We start from the raw sequence: 21,954 nt of genomic DNA on the forward strand, positions 1-21,954 counted from the left end.
TTTCTTCCCTCTCATCTGCATGCCTGTATTACATGATCCTGAAGTGTGTGAGCTCTAAACCATGTGCCAGAGTCTTGCATGTGGTTTTGAGAGCTTGACTTTGCACGAACTTTTGTTTGTACAGTGTCTACATTCCTCATCTTGTGACTGCAAAGTGAGTAAAAAATCAAAGTGCAAGATAACACAAAACCCAGCAAATAGAAGATCTTAGCTAATTAAGCACAATGTACAAAACAGAGTTGATTAGAGAAAAGCAATTGTACTCTTAGAATATTGAGAGGTTAAAAAAAAATCTAAATGGATTTTCTTTTACCTCCAAAAACGCATTGTTAAAATCTCTGTGTCTTGTCAGTTAATTGTTTACTAAGCTGTGATTTAATAATAATTTAAAGTGATTTAATTGTATGTATTGTGATACATATAAGTACATCTATCTTTTGTATTTTACATTAGCATTCCATCTTATTTTGTTTAAATATAACCTGAAATATGATTTCTCATGAAGCATTTCAGGTCATTTTTGCTCTTCAGCCACGTCCAAATGAGGTACAAGATATCCAGTCACACGGTGTTAATTGACCTAAAACTATTTTTCATAACCCAAAATATTTGATTCCTGGGTAGATCACAAGACAGGAAAGAAGTGACCTAAGCTGTGCAGCCATATTCCTTATTTCCTGCATCTTTGGGGGGTTTTGTGAAGCAGCTATTGCCAGAAGGTTCCAGAGCCAAAACCATTCTGAGCTCTCTTTTACTTGAATCAAGTAGTTCAGGTTGCAAAAAGAAACAGTTCAGGATAATAAGACCGATGAAAGGAAGCTCTTCTTTTGCATCTGATGTCAGACTTAGGAATGGTAAAAATTACCTCAAAAATGTATTTACATAAATTCTGGAAAACATTTTCCCTTCTAACTCCCAGAAATTTGACTAATTAAGAAGAAGGAGATACTTTCTCAGGATAGGATGAAATTCACCTCAAGGAATTTCCCCAAATCAACACTGCCTTTTAACCCAATATGAAACCTTCTGATATTATCCAGCATAGATTTTAGTGGCAACATTGCCAGGAACTGAAAATCACCTTACACATCAGGGTAACAGCACAAAAGCCTGGCATGATTGAAGAAGGGACCCAAATACCATGGCCTATACATCATTCTAGTTGGAGAGAAATAATCAATTATACAGAAATTACTCTGTAATTTAAAATTACATTGGCATGAAAGAAAGCCTTCGTGAACATTTAATGACACATTTTATTCCTTACCTAAAAATATCCCCTCAATATGCCACTAATCTTGGACAAGTCACTTAACCTCTCTGCAATTTCATTAAACTTGTCATTTTCAAATATTTTTAAAGCACCAGAACTCAAATATGCTAAATGCATGAACAGTTATTGTGGGAGATTTTTCTGCTTGAGGACAGAGATTCTAACCTACCTGCTGCCCATTCTCTCACTCCCTGTAGTGGACCTGTTAGTCTCCCTATGAAACATCTGCTTCATGTTTTTCAGAAACCACTGGACTAAATAAGTGGTAGAATTGTTATGGCAGAGAACCAAAGAGACCATTTCAGGTAAAGACAAGGATAGGAATACAAGCACATGTAGAAGCAATGAAGAGTTAAGCAGGTACTCCAGAAACTACTTTGTTTAATTTATTTTATGAAGATAGGAGAACAATTGAGGGGTTTTGTTTTTGTTTTTATTTTGGAGTTTTTGTTTGTTTGTTTGTTTGTTTGGCCTTGACATTAATGGAGACAATTTTGAGCATCGGATGTAGAAGGAGTAGAATAAAAACCTAGGAAGAGGGATAAATTCTTCAACAAGGCAGATAGGCAAGGCTGCTGAAAGGCAGGCTGGAAGGAAAAGAGAAATACTGAAGACCTTGGCTTTCAGGATAAAGCAGAAAACTCCATGTCCCTTCCACTGTGTGGCCCAGTCCTCTTGGTCTAGCAGAGATTAAATTAATTCCTCAGAAAGGAAGAAGTGTAAAATAGGACCGGATTGAAGAAGGGAGAATATTTAGGGATTCCAATCAAAAGTCGACCTAATAGGCTAAAAATGCTTGGAACTACAGTGGGACTCTTGAGTGACCAAGTATGCATTTAGAATGCATCCAACAAACAGAGCCAATCAAAATGGAAAAGAAAATATAAAGAATTGTATATTATTTGATAAAAATTCTTACTTCTTGGGCCTGGTACGAGTTCTTAGGAGTATTTTAATGAAAATTTGATTTCCTTTCCTTCCATCACTTCTTCCCAGCTCCTCTGTTATCTGTCAGAGCAGTCTCTGCTGACCTCTGACCTTAACTAACCACTACTTACTACTACTACTACTCACTACCTACTGCCAACACTTACATCTGCTTCCACACTCTAACTCTACTGCTTTAAAAACTTCATTGCTCCCATTCTCTGTATTTATTTAAATGACTTCATCTGAGCTAGGCTTTCACATGCTCTCGTGGGCAGTTTTGATAAACCATAGGGAAATGTAATGACAAGCTCTTTCGGTTATGTTCAGCTCAGCAACTCAGGTGAAAAACAATTCTGTGATATTAAACCCCATCAAAAATATAAAGCAAGGCTTACAAAATGGCACAGCTCATTTTCACCACATTGTTTTTGATTCCACATTACCTTTTCCTAATGATTCTTTGATACACTGAAGTCGATAAATACAGTCAACAAAAAACTTTAATTAGTCAAAGAGCTATAAATAAAATGACTAGAAATATGGTGCCCTCATATCTGACTACCCCACCGCTGGGCAACGACTCTTTTTCAAAGAATTCTTCAGAAAATAAAATCGCTCACTTCTAAAGATATCAACAGCATAATATAATTTTTGCATAGGTAAGCCTGTATAGTTTAATTGATATTTTTTGTTTCACCAGTACAATTCTAACAAAAAGGCATAGGTTTGAGATTAGCAGTCAAGTTGCAGAAGGCATTGCAATTATTGCCTCAGTTGAAAGACCCATGCCCATTCTGTACACTGATGTCCAAATTGCCCCACAAGGAAATCTATGCACTTAGAAAAAGCGCATGGTGGCTAGCAAAAATGTGCATTTAAATGACAATTACCCTCAAGACTGGTGACATCTTTTAGTTTTCCATAAAATATACCTAGTTACCACTTAGGAGTTTAATTAAAATAATAGTCACCTACAACACATTTTAAAAGATGTTTTCTTCTTCATGTTTATTAGTTGATAAGAACTGTCTGGCTCTGCAGAAACTGGATAGGTACTAAAATTTTGCAGTAGCAAGATATGCATTTACCTATCCTAGCCAGAGCCTGGGCAACAGGTGCTTAAAAAAGGGCAAGGCATGTGTGTTTTCATTTTTCACAAAAACTATTTAGCCTAAAGTCTCAAAAATACTGCAGAGAACAATTGATACCATCTGGAGCCCCCTGATATGAACAATATCAAGCATCAGACAGACATCTGGTATCTTCAGGTCACACATGATATTTGCTCAGTCATATTTGACAAATGATAATGGTCACTTCATCCTGAACTCTGGCCATTATCAAGAAGGACTTATTTACAGCTGGCACCATGCTGCTTCCTTGCAAAGTGAGTTCGACAACAGTGGGATCTGATCTTTAGTGGTTCCTGAGCCAAGAGAAATAATGCTTCAAACAAGGAAAACAGCCAGTGCAGGAACACCATGCTGACAATAAACACAATTCTGTGCTCCAGCCTCTCTGTTTATTAATGTTCCTCTTACAGTAGTAGGAAGGTGGAATGATGTCTCAAATTGTTTTTGAACTCTTTAAAATATTGACACTATTTTTAGTATCATGGAATACTAAATAATGATCAGGAATCTAGAGTGCAATTTCTTTTGCTGAAGAATGTGATGTGTTTCCAAACACATCTGTCTTTGGAGTGATAGGAACACAGGAGTAATTCAAACTCAATTCACTTTAAGATCATTTGATATTCAACACAGGTTTAGTCAATAATAAAAATTTAGAGAGAGATATTAAAGTTGAGGTTTAAAATATTCCTTGGAAATATGACTTTAAATCCATTTAAATAAGTCTCTAATATTAGAGAAGCTCTGTATTTATCAAACCTAATGGAATCAAGCCATCCAAAATTTCTCCAAAAAAAGGTATGATATTTTTTATTTTACCTTTAACATTTCATATAATAATGGTTTGGTGACAATAAACTCCTTTAGTCTTTCCTTGTCTGGGAAGCTCTTTATCTACCCTTAAACTATAAATGATATCTTTGCTGGATAGATCAATCTTGGCTGTAGGTCCTTGTTTTTCATCTCTTTCATTTCTTGCCAATCCCTTCTAGCCTGAAAAGTTTTCCCATGTAGGTAACTACATGCTTTTTTTCTTGCTGCTTTTAAGATTCTCTCTTTATCTTTAACCTTTGGCATTTTAATTATGATGTGTCATGGAGTGGGTCCCTTTGCATCCAATTTTTTTGGACTCTGTGCCTCCTGGACTTGTGTGTCTATTTCCTTCACCAAATTAGGGAAGTTTTCTTTCATTATTTTTGGAAATAGATTTTCAATTTATTACTCTTTCTCTTCTCCTGTGATGTGAATCTTGGTATGCTTAAAGTTGTCCCAGAGGCTTCTTATACTATCCTCATTTTTTGGATTCTTTTTTTCTTCTTGCTGTTCTGGTTGGTTGTTTTTTGCTTCCTTATGTAGCAAATCATTGATCTGAGTCTCAGCTTCATCCACTCTATTGTTGATTCCCTGTAAGTTGTTCTTTATTTCAATCAGTGTTTCCTTTGTTTCTGATTGGATATTTTTTATGCTGTTGAAGTCCTCACTAAGTTCCTTGAGCATCCTCACAAATAGTAATATTAACTCTGCAACTGAAAAATTGCTTATCTCCATTTTGTTTAGTTCTTTTCCTGGACTTTTGTTCTGTTCTTTTATTTGGGCCATGATTCTTTGGCTCCTCATTTTGATAGCCTTTCTTGTTGTTTTCTGTGTATTACATTCAACTGTTACGACTAGCACCGTGCTCTGTGGTGCTCTGTGGGGAGGGTTCAGACAGGAGCAATGGCCTCTGCCAGTAGTTCTGTATTGAAGAAAGTTGACCCCCCAGTTCTCACCCTGATGCCAGACACTTTGGTTCCTCCCCACATGCCACTGTTGCCTTTCAAGCTGCTGCCTCAGTGCTGGAGCTCAGTGTGAGTGGGTCTGAGTAAGTCCATGTATGGACTCTTTAACAAGAACTGTGTAGGTATCCTGTAGTTTCTTCCAATGACTCAATCTCCACTGGTTTTTACAGTCAGAAACCATGGGGACTTACTTTCCCAGTACTGAAACCTTGAGCTGGGCATCCTGGTGTGGGCCTGGGACCCTTCACTTCTGAGATATCCCTCCTGATTTTTATCCATCACACATAGTTGTGGGACCAGCTCATTCCAAGTCTCTGTCCCTCCTACCAATCTGGATGGATGTGGTTTCTTCTCCAATTCTTTGGTTGCAGAACTGCTATTCAATTCTATTTCTGCCAGGTCTTAGTTACTGGTTTTCTATAGCTTAGTTGTAATTTTGAGGCAGTTAAGTGAAGAGGTGACCTGGGTTTACCTAAGTCACCATTTTGGAGATCTAGCACTTATATCGTTCTTCATTAATTTCAATTTAGAGAAATTTCACACTATGGCATTAGCAATCAAGCTTCCAGAGCTAACAGATTGTAGTGCCAAGATTCAAACCCCTGTCTGCAGTCCACTTCCAGGGCCAGATAGTTAGAAATGAGCAAAGCAAGGGCAATGGGCTAAGTATAGGAGATCTCCAGGGCAGAAAGTCCCAGGTGCTTAGCAACAGTCAAAACTGGAGAAACAAGGACCTCTCCCCCAGGTAAACTTTCACCAATACTAAATCCATTGTTCCTTTTCTTATCTTTTTTAATTTTTCAAGTATAAGTATTTACCTCTTTTGTTAAATTTATTCCTCCTTTATTAAATTTATTCCTCCTTTGTTAAATACACACACTCCTGTGTGCGTGTATTTAATGCAATTGCAAACAGGATTGCTTTCTTACTTTGGTCCTGGTGGTTTTAACCAGTAGATCTTTAATCACTACACCAACTCAAGTATGGTAATTATTTATTGTATTTCTTCCTTAGTAAATATTGGCAATTTACATTTTGTCAAGAATTCATTTATCCATTTAATTTGATTTTCAAAGTTATAGAGTTGCATGTAGGACTCTCTTTTAACTTAGTTTTTTCTGAATCAGTAGATACATCCTCTTTCTCCTTCCTAAACTTGTATATTTTTGTTCTGTCTTCTCTCTTTTAGCAGAACTTTAAAATATTTATATACAGGGTCTGGCACAAATAACACCTGTTTTTTTACTACAAAATCTTTTATTAAAAAATGATAAGCATGTGATTCTGTAACATAACAATATCACACTCAAACACATCATGTGACATTTTAGGTGAAATATTTAAATTAAAACTATAAATTATTATACCCAGATTATTACTCTACCAACCATACTCAAGCAGGTGTTACTTCTGCCGGACCCTGTATTTCATTGTTGTTTTCAAGGAACTAAACTTTGGGTTAATTTATTCTTGCTATTATTCATTGTTAGCATTTACTTTCATTAATCCCTTCTTTCTTTATTTCTTTAGATTGTCCTATTATTCTTAACACCTGCATTAAGATCTTTTATTGTTTGAGTCAGTGAAAGTTTTTCTCTAGGTCCATGGGTTTTAATGTAAAATGTCTTTCTTTTATTGCTTTTAAATTACTTCTTTAATCCAAAGGTTATCATAGAATGTTGTTCTTATGTTCCATGTACTTCAGATTTTCTGGTCACTTTTTAATAATTTTTTCTTATTATTAGATTATAATCAGACTTAATGAACTATATAACAGTTCTACTTTATAAATGTTTAGGCTCTTACACCTAATGCAAAAGCAAATTGTTACTTCATTTTTAAGTTACCGACCTTTGTAAAGGTTTCTTTTCTTTTCTTTTTTATTAAATACTTTTGAATTTTATTGTTGTTCAAGTACAGTTTTCTGCCTTTCTCCCTATCTATCCCCACCCTGTCCAGCCATCCCCACCTCCCTCCCCTGATTCCACCCCCTTGTTTTTGTCCATGTGTCCTTTATAGTTGTTCTTGAAAACTCTTCACCCTTTCCCCCCCATTATCCCTTCCCATCTCCCCTCTGGTTACTGTCAATTGTTCTTTTTTAAAAAAACTACTTTATCATTGTTCAATTACAGTCATCTGCATTCCCCCCCCCTCCACTGCCCCCCCACCCCAGCCAAACCTCCCTGCCTCCCTGTTTCCAACCTCCTCCTTGGTTTTGTCCATGTGTCCTTTATAGTAGTTCCTGAAAACCCTTCTCCCCACTGTCCTCTCCCCCTTCTCTCTGTCTATTGTTAGATTGTTCTTAGTTTCAATGTCTCTGATTATATTTTTTGTTTGCTTATTTGTTTTGTTATTAGGTTCCAGTTACAGGTGAGATCATATGGTATTTGTCTTTCACCACCTGGTTTATTTCACTCAGCATAATGCTCTCCAGTTCCATCTGTGCTATCTCAAAGGGTAGGAGCTCCTTCTTTCTTTCTGCTGTATAAAATTCTACTGTGTAAATGTACCATAGTTTTTTGATCCACTCATTTACTAATGGGCACTTAGGTTGCTTCCAGCCCTTGGCTGTTGTAAATTGTGCTGCTATGAACATTGGGTCACACAGGTTCTTTTGAACTGGTGTTTCAAGATTCTTAGGTTATAGTCCCAGCAGCTGAATTGCCACATCAAAAGGCAGTTCCATCTTTAATTTTCTGAGGAAATTCCATACTGTTTCCCACAGTGGCTGCATCAGGCTGCATTCCCACCAACAGTGTACTAAGGTTCCCTTTTCTCCACAACTTTGCCAGTACTTATTGTTTGTTGATTTGTTTATGATGGCCATTCTGACTGGTGTGAAGTGGCATCTCATTGTGGTTTTAATTTACATTTCTCTTATGGTTAGTGATGCTGAGTATCCTTTCATATGTGTCTGGGTCCTCTGTATGTCCTCCTTGGAGAAGTGTCTGTTCAGGTCCTTTGCCCATTTTTTAAATGGATTATTTGTCTCCCTGGAGTGGAGTCATGTAAATTCCTTATATATTTTGGACATCAAACCCTTGTCTGAGGTATCATTGGCAAATGTGTTTTCCCATGCAGTTGGTTCCCTTTTCATTTTGCTGATGCTTTCTTTACCTGTGCAGAAGCTTTTTATTTTGACGAAGTACCATTTGTTTATTCTTTCCTTTATGCCCTTTACTCTAGGGGACATATCAGTGAAAATATTGGTGCATGGAATATCTGAGATTTTCCTGCTTGTGTTCTCCTCTAGGATTTTTATGGTGTTGTGACTTGTGTTTAAATCTTTTATCCATCTTGAGTTTATTTTTGTATATAGTGTAAGTTGGTGGTCAAGTTTATTTTTTTTTTTGCATGTAGCTGTCCATGTCTCCCAACACCATTTGTTGAAGAGGCTATTTTTGATCCATTTTATTCTGCTGTCCCATTTGTCAAATATTAATTGACCATAGAGACTTGGGCTTGTTTCTGGGCTCTCTATTCTGTTTCATTGGTCTATGTATCTGTTCTTATGCCAATACCAGGCTGTGTTGATTACGGTGGCCTTGTAATAGAGTTTGATTTCAGGTATTGTGATCCCTCCTACTTTGTTCTTCTTTCTAGAAATTGCTGCAGCTATTTGGGTTTGTTTGTGGTTCCATAAAAATTTTTGAAATGTTTGTTCTATATCTGTTAAGCATACTGTTGGTACTTTAATAGGTATTGCATTGAATCTATAAATTGCTTTGGGTAGTATGGACATTTTGATTATGTTAATTCTTCCAATTTATGAACATGGTATATGCTTCCATTTGTTTGTGCCTTCCCTAATTTATTTCTTTAGTGTTGTGCAGTTTTCTGAGCACAAGTCTCTTATCTCCTTGGTTAGGTTTGTTCCTAGGTATTTTTTTTGTTGCTATATCAAATGGGATTTTTTTCCTGATTCTCTTTTGATATTTCATTGTCGGTGCACCAAAGTGCCTTTGGTTTCTGAATGTTGACTTTGTATCCTGCTGTTTTGCTAAATTCATTTATTAGGTCAAACAGTTTTTTTGGTGGAGTCTATAAGATTTTCTATATGCACTATCATGTCATCTGCGAACAATGACAGCTTTCTTTCCTCTTCTTCATTTTGGATGCCTTTTATCTCCTTTTCCTGTCTGACTGCTGTGGCATGGACTTCCAATACTATGTTGAATAGAAGTGGTGAAAGTGGACAACCTTGTCTTGTTCCTGATCCTAGTGGGAAAGTTTTTAGTTTTTACCCATTGAGTATGTTGTTGGCTATGGTCTCTCATATATGGCCTTTATTAGGTTGAGGAATGCTCCCTCTATTCCCACTTTCCCGAGTGTTTGAATCATAAATGGGTGCTGTACCTAATCAAATGCTTTTTCCACATCTATTGATAATGATCATGTGATTTTTCTCTTTGCTTTTGTTTATGTGATGTAATCCATTTATGGATTTGTGAATATTGTACCATCCTTGCATCCTTGGGATGAATCCTACTTGGTCATGGTGTATGATCTTTTTAACATATTGCTGGATACGGTTTGCCAATATTTTGTTGAGGATTTTAGCATCTATGTTCATCAGCAATATTGACCTGAAGTTTTCTTTCTTTGTTGTGTCTTTATCTGGTTTTGGGATTAGGATGATGCTGACTTCATAAGAAGAGTTTGGGAGTCTTCCATCTTCTTGGATTTTTTGGAATAGCCTGTGAAGTATAGGGGTTAGCTCTTCCTTAAATGCTTTGTAGAATTCTGCTGTGAAAACATCCAGTCCAAAGCTTTTGTGTGTTGAGAGTTTTTTTGATTACTGCTTCAATTTTGTCAGCTGTTATTGGTCTGTTCAGGCTTTCTGCTTTTTCTTCATTGAGTTTTGGAAGATTATATTGTTCTTGAAATTTTTCCATTTCACATAGGTTTTCAAATTTCTTGGCATATAGTTCTTTGTAGTAATTTCTTATAATCCTTTGTATTTCTGTGGTATCAATTGTAACTCTCCTCTTTAATTTCTGATTTTGTTTATTTGGGTCCTCTTTCTTTTTTCTTGATGGGTCTGCTTAAAGGCTTGCCAATTTTGTTTATCTTTTTGAAGAACAGACTCCTGGACTTATTGATTCTTAGAATTGTGCTTTTAGTCTCTGTCATTTAAGTCTGCTCTGATCTTGGTTATTTACTTACTTCTACTTGCTCTGGGCTTTGTTTGATGTTGTTCCTCCCCTTTATAAAGGTTTTTCAAAGCATTTACTTTTATTTTTGTGATGGGAAAGGAGGCAGATCTGCTGTCTTTGTTTACCTATATTTTATTCCTTTATACACTATACAATCAAATTATATAATTCCACTAACAAATACAACTGTCATAAATAGGTTTCAAAATACACATAGCTGGTTTACAACTCAACTGGTGGGAGTAGAAATGTGAAGGGATACAACAGTGTCTGGAGCAGGGTGCTGGGTAACAGGAACAAATACAATATTTCTCTTCTGTAAAAGAAGAGAAATCTGAAAGATGAATAAAACTATTTTGAAAGTTTCTGCTATTTTGCAAAAAAAGTTATATAATTGCTGATATAGACATCACATTCTCTAGAAAATGATTGCATTGTTATTTAGCCCTAATCTTTTAAGGGAACAAATACTCTAACTGGTACAAAATGAAAATTGCACATGTGCTATATTTCTATTCTTTGTTACTTATTGATAAAACCAATAAATAAGATAAATGGGAAACATTTTGCATCTCACTATACTGGAAACAGCTTTAGAAATCCAATCCAATGGGCGGTGATGGCAAGTCACAATTGTTGAAGGAATCCTGGACTAAGATTGGCATCTTAGTTCTCCCATAAATAAAACTCTTTTATGCACTTATAGTTCAGCTTTTACATATGAAAAACAAGCTAGTCTGTATTCTTTATATGAAATGAATAAACAAATCAAAATATTCTAAAATATTATACATGAACAATGTTTCTGAAACATAAAAGTATATTCAATTTAAGATGGTATATCAAGTGCAAGGTGGTACTTAAGTCATTCTTTTCCTTATCTTGCCAATGGCACCTCCCTGTTCCCAGTTCCTTTCTTTGTGAGCAATGCTCAGGTCATCTACAATTAATCTATTTAGGAGGAAGCATTTGCAAATCATTCAATAGACCTCACTATAATTATAGTCTGTTTATTCTTTCCCTTACTTGTCCTCTCGAGATATAGGAGGGTTGAGGGTACAGTCCTGAAATTGTTTCTGAGAATACAGATCCCTCCTGTTACCTTTAGAAATCTTAAGTGGGTTTTGAGGTTTCCCTGGAGACCTTATTTCAGAAACTGCAATGCACCTTTTTAAGTAAGCTTTGCTGAATTAGAAGAAGGATTCTGGAGTCTGGGTAACAGGACATGTATGTAATAGCTGTAACTCCCCTCTGCACATGTGCCATTACCCACATTGCAACTCATCCTTGGCCCTGACTTAATTTGGGTTAGGTTAAAGCTTATGGCCTCTTGAAAACAAAGAAATATCTCACAGTGATGCTGTTAACTGGGGACAGAAGCTGTGAAAGAGGAAGAGGAAGACAGAGGAAGGAAGACTCTATTTCATCATTTAGGAACATTTACTTGTACCAAAACTGGTTGAGGGCTTATGGTGTTGTTTTCCATGTCTATGTATGATGAGTTTTTTTTTTTCTGTTTATCTGTTTTTATTCTAAATTGTGTAACCATATACTAATCATTGCAAAGTTACATGCAAAAGATTAATTAATTTTCTCAAGGCTTATAAAAGTTCTTAGTCATGGATTCCATAATAGTCTGTGTTGCCAGCAATTTGGCCAAATATGATGACCTCATACAAAATTTTTTTAAAAATTTTAATCAGCCACATAAAGGTAAAGTAAGAAAGTAAATGGCAAAACAATTTGAGCTTTAGACCAGGGTTATGTATATTTACATTTTCAAAACTACCAAAAGAATCCACCTATCATGATTGATGGTTAAATATGAAATATTAAACAAGTAATCACTAAAGAAAGATGAAAAATATGTATTTCCTATTCCTTAATAATAAACTATAGCTGTAGAAATAATATGATCTGGATGACCTCTAAATTATAGAGTCCATTAAGAAAGGACATTATCTCATAGAAACAACAAAAAGCCAAGTTTAGTATCCTATAAGTGCTAAAGATTTATCAAATGCTAAATGCCCACATGGCAAACAATGATTGTATCAGAGTTAGAAAATGCCATAAAATATTAAGTATGTAGGCTTAATATTTTACATGAAGAGGCTGAAGATTTAATGTGTTACTTCCATAATCTATTTGATAATCATGCTTGAAGTTTAGTGCTTCTTAGGGAATATTAATTTGTGTTTTGATTAATCTTTATTTGTCAAGATTTAAGTGTATTTAATGACTCAGAAAATTTTTCCAGAAAATTTCCTAATGTTAGTTATCACAGTTATCAAATTGTCCATATGATTAATTTACTGTTTAGCAGAACCATTTGCCACACTCAGACTGTCTTTCTCAATGTGCCTTGTCAGCTGCTTTGGGATTCAGCCTGCCTTTGGGATTCAGCCTGCCTTTAGGAATGCCCCCATGTACAGCTACACTGTGTAAAACAAATCAAAAGCCATTCATTACAACGTAGATCAACTCTCTAATATTAGTGGATAGAAGATATCTATTAAGTATCTAAAAGAACATATATGATTCTTTCTGAAAGCAAATGCAGTGTTTTTATACACTATGGAAGGAGTTTAGGGAAAGTCTTGGTGAAAACTCAATTATTGACTCTCTTCCCACAAATCTTAGAAAATGTAAGCACCATACAGAGTGTTTTCAACCCAGGCAAAGAAACAGCAAACACTGAATCCTGTGTTTTAAATTTGAAGCAGGAATACTGAAGTTTATTGTCAATATACAGGGTTTGGCAAAGGTAGTTTTAGAGTTGTTTGTATTAAAAATGCACAATAATTAATAAATTATAATGTAAGACTAAACTCTATATTTTGTGTACTCACAACTATAAACCTACTTTTGCCCCATACTGTATTGTGAATATTTAACTGCGTTTGGAAATTCTTATCTATCAGCCGCCAGGTAAAACTTGAATAAAGAAATAAGTTTCTCTACTGCAGTCTTTGCCCTTCTTTAATCACATGGAAGAGGGGACAGGAGCATGGAGACTAATCTCATAGGAACAAAGAGGAACCCTAAACTGCTGGTTGGAGAAGAGAATCATGGTTCAAGAGAGGCAGTCACCTTTCTCACCCACAAGGTATATAGTTCCTGTGAAAAAACAAAATCATATTAAAAATGATTATAAAAGAACTATTCCTAGAGTAAAATTTAATAAAAAGCAGGTCCCACCTTGAAGGGTTATATAATAGTGTCACATCAAAAAAGAGAAAAACCTTGATTCATTATGAGAGTTTCCTACTTAGACCCCACGGACTGAAGCCTAGGGTGCAGTTCTCTAATTATACTCTATCACAGATCTGGGCCAAACTTTTCTTTCAATTAAGCCCCATTACATAATATAAATCATGTAGTCGTTTTATTAGTACTAATATATATTTAAATTTAAATATTTATGCATTAAAAAGTTAATAAAACTAATGTCATTTTGATGAATACATATATATATCAAATCAGAAGTTGCAAGGCTCACAACTTCATCATCCATTTGCTTCTAAATTTTATATGCATTGCTCAGTTTAGAGAAAATTTGAATTCATATGCCACATAATTGCAAATATTACAATATTGTAATATCCCATTAGATGCATGTCAGCATATGTACACTTGAGGGAAGTTTAACATAAAGTGAAGTACTTTTGAATTAATGTTTGATCATTTTTGCTAGATGCTTGCTATGGAACAGTTCATTATTTCTATTTTTGCTTTCTGTATGATTTCTGCAAATAGCTTTTCTTTGATTTAATAACGTTGCCTTCTTCATATTTGTTGGCTAATTCTTGTTTGAATGTTCTTAAACTTTGGGTTCTAAGCTTTGGAGTTGATTTAACAACCACAGAAAACATTTCATACACTTAAAAGAACAAATATTCATTTAAGAGTCCCAAAGAGTTTTATCTACATAAATTTAAGAGAAATTAATCTTACATTTATAAAATATTCAAATGATCTATATCATAATAAAGACATAGGATTTTTACCAGCCTTGAAAAATTTTTCTGAAACTTCAGGGACTTCCCACATAGCAATCAATATTAGAAAGGTGAAATTGGAAATTATCACTCATCTTAAATTAACTGTTACCTCAAGGGTTCATTTAAACAATGACTAGTATTATAAACATACATCACAAAGACCCAAATTTGGCATGAAAAGCCAAGTGTGGGAACTTCCGGGTAAACCTTGTTTTGTTAAATCTGGGCATTTAGAGAAAGGCTTGAGAGTAGGTCAATTTTCAGAGTGTGTTTCATTCACTGTTGTGCTCCCATGCCTAGCATAGTGCCTGGTATACAGGTGGATAATAAATATTTGCTAAAAGAATGAGGACTACTTTTCCACATGCAGATCATGAAGCCGATTCTGTACAGTGCTCCAGCTCCATGGCCAGTGGACTCATATTCGGTCAATAAAACATTGGATCTACATGGTGAAAGATGCTTTGTTCCCTTGGTGTTTCAGAATGTGACAGACAAGAAGGCTGTATAGGCAGTAGTAGAAATGACTATAACAGTCATTAAACCAGCTTATGTCCTTGTTTGTACTTGACATGGCTACTCTGCAGCCAGATCTGCTTGGCATGATAACATGCCAATATCTGAGAGCTACTTGATGAAGTTCTAAATCAGGTAATTTAGCAGAAGAACTAAACCTCACCAAAAAAAGTACAATGAGTAGGAAGAGAGAAAGGCCACACTGCTGGGACAAATGGAATGGGGTGCCTTAGATAAATATTTACTTAAACCTTTCTTTTTCCCATTCTTTTTCAATGTTCCTTTACCTCCATTTCACTACAGCTCCCTTTCTTTTAACTCTCCTTTTAAAAGCACCTTTACTTAGGCATAACCCAGATTCCAAAGCTGCTAACTTATTTGGGATATGCAAAGTTCTGGACAAGTAAGAGATTTAGTTACAGAATACTAACAGCTATTGCATTTTACTTGAGTGATATATGTAACTAACTTAAGAAACTCAGGTAAGAATTAATACCACAGGAGTGGTATTATTATTTAATCTTGGCAAGTCCGTCATGCCAAGGTCTGTGAATGTTTCCCCTGTGCAAAGGCTTCTCCACGAAATTCTATGGCGCCTCCAACTTGAGGTTATTCTTTCCCATGAGTGTTACCTCTGATAGAATGACCATTAGGAGATGGCAACATTTAACAAGGACACTTGAGAATGGTGCTGAAAAACTGTCCTAACTTCCTTTTCAGTATTTGTGAATAATTCTAATACTAGAATTCCAAAAACATGCTTATAAATTGATTTTAGTAACTACCTAAAGGTCAAATACAAGTCACAGTGAAAACCTAAGTGCAAGTAAGTCAAACCATTTAATGGAAGTCAGAAACACGGAACAATGGTTAGAGAAATGAAAGGAAAAAGAAATCTAAAACCCTGTTGAGGCAATGAAGCACAAAATGTCTAAACTCTGTGGAGGTAATGGAACACAAACCTTAGCAGGGAATTTCTTATTCACCAGAAAAAAAGAAAATAACACAGTGGATGTTGTATCTCTCAATTTTGAGCTAAAGAGAACATATCAGTTCTTCAGGACAGTACATATTTGTGACAGGAAGGAAGAAGGAAGGAAGGGAAGGAGGAGAGTGGGAGGGAGGGAGGGAGAGAGGGTCAGAGTGAACTGTCTTGGACATTTACAATGCATGGGATGATTTACATATTTTATTGCATTTAATTGTGAGCACGACCCTGTCAAGTACATATTATTAAGTATTTTTGTAGTAGAAGAAACTAAATCTCAAGAAAAGTACATTGACTTGACCAAAGTCACAAATAGTAAGTGATAAAACTAGACTTTTTCTCATGCCTATCTGATTCCATAGCTAATAAAACACACTCAAAGAAATAAATCTCATCTACCTCTATTTCATCTGCATCTTCCACATCAAAGCATGCGAATGCACATGCACACACATGCACAAGTTTCCTTGCATACCCAAGCTATGCTTAGATAGTATAACTGAGAAATTTCGTGAACGTGCCAGACATAGCCAATACAAGCTCAGTATTCTCATTCTCATTCCAGCTACTATAATGGTAGCACTCTCTCCCCTATACATGTGAAATATAAAATGCCTTTTGAACTTTATTATAGCTAAATATTAAAATAAAAAGAGGCATATCTAATTTGTTTCTTGGTCACTGAGAGTCCATTTTTTATCCGTATGGAGACATCTGAGAGTTGTGCTGAGACCACAACAGTGGGCTTCATAGGAAAAGTAAATTATATGCCAATGAACAGTTTTCTTCATGCTTTAACACTTCTAAATAAAGCAGCCCCCTTTCAAAACACAGTGTCCAAACCTAGCTTAACTCCAGTCTATCATTGCTTGCCAAGAAATCCAATGTGATAACTTTCAACAGGTAGTAGGGATCAGTGCCTTAGAGGGCTGGTTCCATGAGAAGAGCAGGGCTGTTGGATCCCAACAAAAAGTGAATGAGTCTTTGCAGAAATGGGCAAAGACTAAGCAAGTTACATTTTGAACACAGGACTTCAGTCCAAGTAGAAAGTCTGCCAGGAGTCCAGTCATGTACTTGAAGCCTGGAAGCTGCAGTTAAGGACAGAGGTTCAGATGAGTCCCTAGGAACTCAGATGGAGGAAGGTTCATTTCTTTCAGGTCTAAGCCAGATAACACAGGAACTCCAGCATAGAGTCTGAGTCCCTACAGCTGTGCAGAGCTGGGTGAGCAGTGTCTGATGATTAGCACACTATTGGAATTTATGACAAATTTCAGTATTGTAAAAAACTTTTATTCTCTGGCAAAGAAATACAGATGGATGAAGTGACTTGCACAAACATGAGCCTGTGGCAAATTCATGACCAAAACTCATATTCTGTAGGTTTTCTTCTGAAGACCCTTTGACCCATTTCTGTGGGTGATTCTGCAGTAAAGAGACAAGATTGGAAATAGCAGTTGTTGTGTTTCAGATCTTTCGTGGATCCTTTTATATCGTAACCACAGTCAGGCAGACAGACTGCATCACACAGTGGCCCTGCTGGACCAGGATCCCTGTGGCTGCTTTAATACTTAAAGTAATAATCATTGTAAGTTAACTCAAATGTAATCTAATTTGAAGTTCCTCTATGGGTCACATACACTTAAATTATCTATGCAAATAATTCATGATTACTTTCAATTATATTGGACAGCAATAGCAAGGTTGACCCAGAAAGGTAGGAAATCCTTAAGTTGCATGGCTAGGCACTATACAATGCCTCCTCCCTCTTACCCCCCAAAATGCATTTAAATGGTTATATTTGTACTAATAAAGTCAACATGAGAATTAAAATCTATATATGAAACTCAAAAGAGCTAAACACAGAACAGCAAGAGTCAAGTGTCTTTTCCCACTGGAAACTGGGAATCCTACAAAATAACATAAAATTTTATTCAGTTTGAGTAGCACTTGTCACAAGCTATTTCCAATCTTTCCTACAAGTTTTAAATTAGTCACTGAATAGGCTGTCAAAATAGTAGCACTGTTAGAAGCTTTATATATTCGCTGTAAATTCTGGCACAATTTCCAACTCTGAAAACTAGACTACACTTTTAAAGTATGTTTTCTGTTCTCCTTCTCTTGCTCTATTTCCAGTGCTTATCACAATATTTAGTATTAATAATATGCATATGAAACATAAATATGCCGAGTACTGTTAACTAAGAGCACTTTCTGGTATAAGACATTTATAAATACAGTGGCTATTTCAGGATCATTATTTTACTAATTATAACTAAGACAGGTATACCAGAGATAGCAATCCAAATTGACTTGAGATTCCTTCAAAAAGTTGTCTTTCTAATTGTACCGCCCTTCATTAATTATGTCTTATTAATTGTCACATTGTATTTTACCTGTGCACAGTATGATGTTAAATAACATAATGCAGAGAATGAGAAACACTGTGAAATGTTGTAGGCATTACATATTAATGAAACAGCATTTGTGTTGAGTCTGAATGCCTGCAGTTAATTTAGAGAACAAGTATTTGAGTTAAAATTCTAACATGTTTAACAAACCAAGTATTCATGCGAGGTAGAAGGTATGCAAGGTAGAAGCATTGTAAGAACTCCTGTATGACAATTAACCACACCTGTGGTTCTGTGAGCAACAAATATACTTTATTTCAGGTGTAAGTACCCTTTGCGCTGTAGTATGAAACTCTTTACTTGTTTTCCTCAGGTCCTCAAGGGTTTCCCAGAATGTTTACAAGCTGACATTTGTCTACATCTCAACCAGACTTTGCTGCAAAACTGCAAAGCCTTTCGGGGGGCAAGTAAAGGTTGCCTTAGAGCTTTGGCAATGAAGTTCAAGACCACCCATGCACCTCCAGGAGACACTCTGGTTCACTGTGGGGATGTCCTCACTGCACTTTATTTCTTATCCAGAGGCTCCATTGAAATACTCAAAGATGACATTGTGGTAGCTATTCTGGGTGAGTGTTTTAGAACTGGAGGGTGACAAATTCTGTTATAAGCTGGTGCAATGAGTAGTTTAAAATAATAGAAAAAAAAGGAGTGATCTACTTATGAGTACAATTTAAAACTAATGGGTAATTTTAAAGTTGTATTTAAACTCAATTCAAATCAAATTAACATCTCAGAAAATATGTTTTCCTGACTCTCACATTTTCTCTGATATGTAAACTATTTCATGATGCTCTTCTGTCCTTGGCAGCTCCTCCAACATTCGAGGCCCAATATTTGAAAGTAGTCAGTATTTTCCTTTTCATCTGAGAAGACATTGGATTCATGCTTGATCCCTTAACACCTTAAATAAGATGTACATATTGTAAGCGTGCTGGCCAGCATATGCCAATGTCCTGTCTTGAACTGGGTTTATGTTTTGATGAATTTCATCTATTTGCCATGTACCTCCTATATTCCATTAAACAGAATTATTTGAATCATTATCTAGGTAACATAGAGCTATGAACTTCTGGTGAGGATATTATAATTAGTGATAAACTGGTTTGGATGCAAAAGAAAATCATCTGTCCAATCTGTCTCTTCAAAAAAAAATTTAGCCAGGGTGACTTGTAAGATTTCTTTGGAATATCAGGAGAGTAGGGGAAAGAAGGTTGCAGGGAAAAAGGTCAGTTTTTCTGTCCTACCCCTGAGCCAGTAGGTTAAAACCTCAGGCTGCCCTTAGCAACACCCATCCATGCCCCTCGGTGTTTGCAATCACTTGCACTTTTCCACTGTGAATTAAATGCAGGTCTGTTTAAATAAACAAGCTTATAATTCATTAATTTTCTTTCATTGATGTTAACATCCAAAAAGACAAGGATGTAGTCTGTTCTCTTCTGTGTAGAACCAGAGTATGGCATTGCATAGGACCCAATGCACAAATGGAGATGTTTTGAGTGATTTCTATATATTTTGATAATTTTATCATAGTAACAGCCTTAAAATTTTTCCCAAATTTGACACGATGCACAATTCAGTTTACAATACAGTAAGCACACAATAATAAAAATGTATTCTAAGTCACTTAGCAACCATACAATAGAATTGGATTTTCAGCAGATTTGGCCTTCGACAGTTTGTTCTGGGATATTGCAGGGAAGGAGCACGCTTCACTGCCTTCCTAATCTTTAAGTCAGCCAGAGTCAGTTTCCACAGGAAGGTAATATGCCTTCTTGCTTTAGAAGACAGTAATTTTAGAGTATAGTTAAGGTATACATGTAAAGTGGCTTACTTTTTGCTCATTTACAGTCATGTAAGCTAATTAAAATGCAAAGCCCATGCTGAATTTAATTCAGGATTTTCTTTGATAACACCTATACTGACTTATCAAAATTGTAAAAAACTTAAAGAGATTCTCTTTTGTCCATTTCATTTAAATCCACAACTGAAATCCTCGCAAATTATGATTATTAATTCTATTTTTTAAATGTAAGAATTCATTTAAAGTTATATATTTGTTCTAATATCAGTTTTATTGTAAAGATATGGTATCCAATTTCTCCCCCCAAAATTCACATTTAAGATAAGAACATTACAGAATTTTTTGATTAGTTAGAACTTTATTATTTCAAAGTCTTATAGTTTGCATGGTTGGGTATATATGAACTTGTCTAACAAAATAAAATTAACAGATCCAGTGAAGTTTTTTCCAAATATGAAAAGAAGCTTCAGGATATATGTAAGAAAGTACTATTTTATACTGCCATTGAGGATCTTTAAAAGTTATATAATCAGTAATCTATTGGTAGTTACTAAGTACATATTTCACAGGTACAATTTTTAAATGTTTTGACATTCAGAGACAGAAAAATCTAAGTGGCCATCACATTCAGGAGAAATATTGGGGGAAAATTAAACATAAGATGTATGTAAAGATTTTACCTGGAGTCAGAATACATCGGATTTAATCATGGTTATTCTCTCCTCCAACTAAGGTGACCTTGACTTAAGCAGTTCAACTCTTTAATCCTTTCAGATAATAATTAGTAATTTCCTCATAAGATTATTTTGGATACTAAATGAAATAATGTACCTAACCATTTGACACAGTGCCTGGCACCTACTCAGTCCTCAATGAGCATTTGCTGTTGTTATTGTCACTATCATCCTCACCATTCAACAGGGCCTGGCAAAGCAGGTAGTGTATGGCCAGGCAGAGGGGATGGAGAAGGCCTATCAGAACCCAGACACTGAAATAACTCCATGCTTGACAAGAATGCTAGGACACACTTTCAGAATCAAGGCCATGTGGTACAAAGCATGCCTGTATATGTTCAGAAAATATAACTAGATTTATTAAGCAATTGGACAAATTCATTAAAGGCAAATCCAATAGTTCTTAGAAAAGGAAACAGGGTATGTTCAGAGTGTACCCCTCGTCCTCTAAGTGTTGAAAGTGCTGCACCAGAGCCCCACGCTCAGCGTTTCCTGCAGAGACCATCCTGAGACAGAAAGTTCATGAATCTGACTCACCTCAGCCTTTCTCACATTTCCAGATTGACAAAATTCGACCATACCTACTCTATGGCAAGAAGGATTTTCAGCAGTGTGGGGCATAGCCAACTAAAGCCATGTTTGCTGCATTCCAGTTGTTTAGCCAAAAAAGCAAAACAAGAAAATAGTGGGGATTATATTGGGACCAGTGCACTAAGAGGTGGACCCCATTCAACAAACAAACATGACTGAGGTATTCTGCTGCTCAAGAGTCTGCTGGCCACAGGGTTTACATTAGAAATCTGTAGTTCAGAAGTCAGTCAGTGTTCTCATCTACTTTTAGGGAAAACAAACTATTAAATTCAGATTTCTTTATTTCCTTTTCTTTTTTCTTGTTTTAAGGGAAAAATGATATATTTGGAGAAATGGTTCATCTTTATGCCAAACCTGGAAAGTCTAATGCAGATGTGAGAGCTCTCACATACTGTGACTTACACAAGATCCAGAGAGAAGACTTGTTGGAGGTTCTGGATATGTACCCTGAGTTTTCCGATCACTTTCTCACAAACCTGGAGCTGACTTTCAACCTAAGGCATGAGAGTGCAAAGGTATATGTTAACCATTTTCTTATTTCTTGTACTTTTGACATTTTATTTGATTCTCAGACTGCCCAAATACCCCTGAAATGTCAAGCAAAATACTGTAGCAAAATTTTACCAACTCAATATCTGGAAG

General features: G+C 35.7%; 1 protein-coding gene across 1 annotated transcript in view; it reads left to right on the plus strand.

The window, feature by feature from the left end:
* Nucleotides 1-21,954, plus strand: part of KCNH7 (potassium voltage-gated channel subfamily H member 7) — a 480,501-nt gene that overhangs the window by 427,687 nt on the left and 30,860 nt on the right. Inside the window, 2 exon segments of the mRNA XM_036023387.1 lie at nucleotides 18,500-18,752; nucleotides 21,622-21,827. Of these exon segments, the coding sequence (XP_035879280.1) occupies nucleotides 18,500-18,752; nucleotides 21,622-21,827 (459 nt within the window).

The sequence above is a fragment of the Phyllostomus discolor genome, chromosome 4 (assembly GCF_004126475.2).
Source record: "Phyllostomus discolor isolate MPI-MPIP mPhyDis1 chromosome 4, mPhyDis1.pri.v3, whole genome shotgun sequence".
Classification (NCBI taxonomy): domain Eukaryota; kingdom Metazoa; phylum Chordata; class Mammalia; order Chiroptera; family Phyllostomidae; genus Phyllostomus; species Phyllostomus discolor.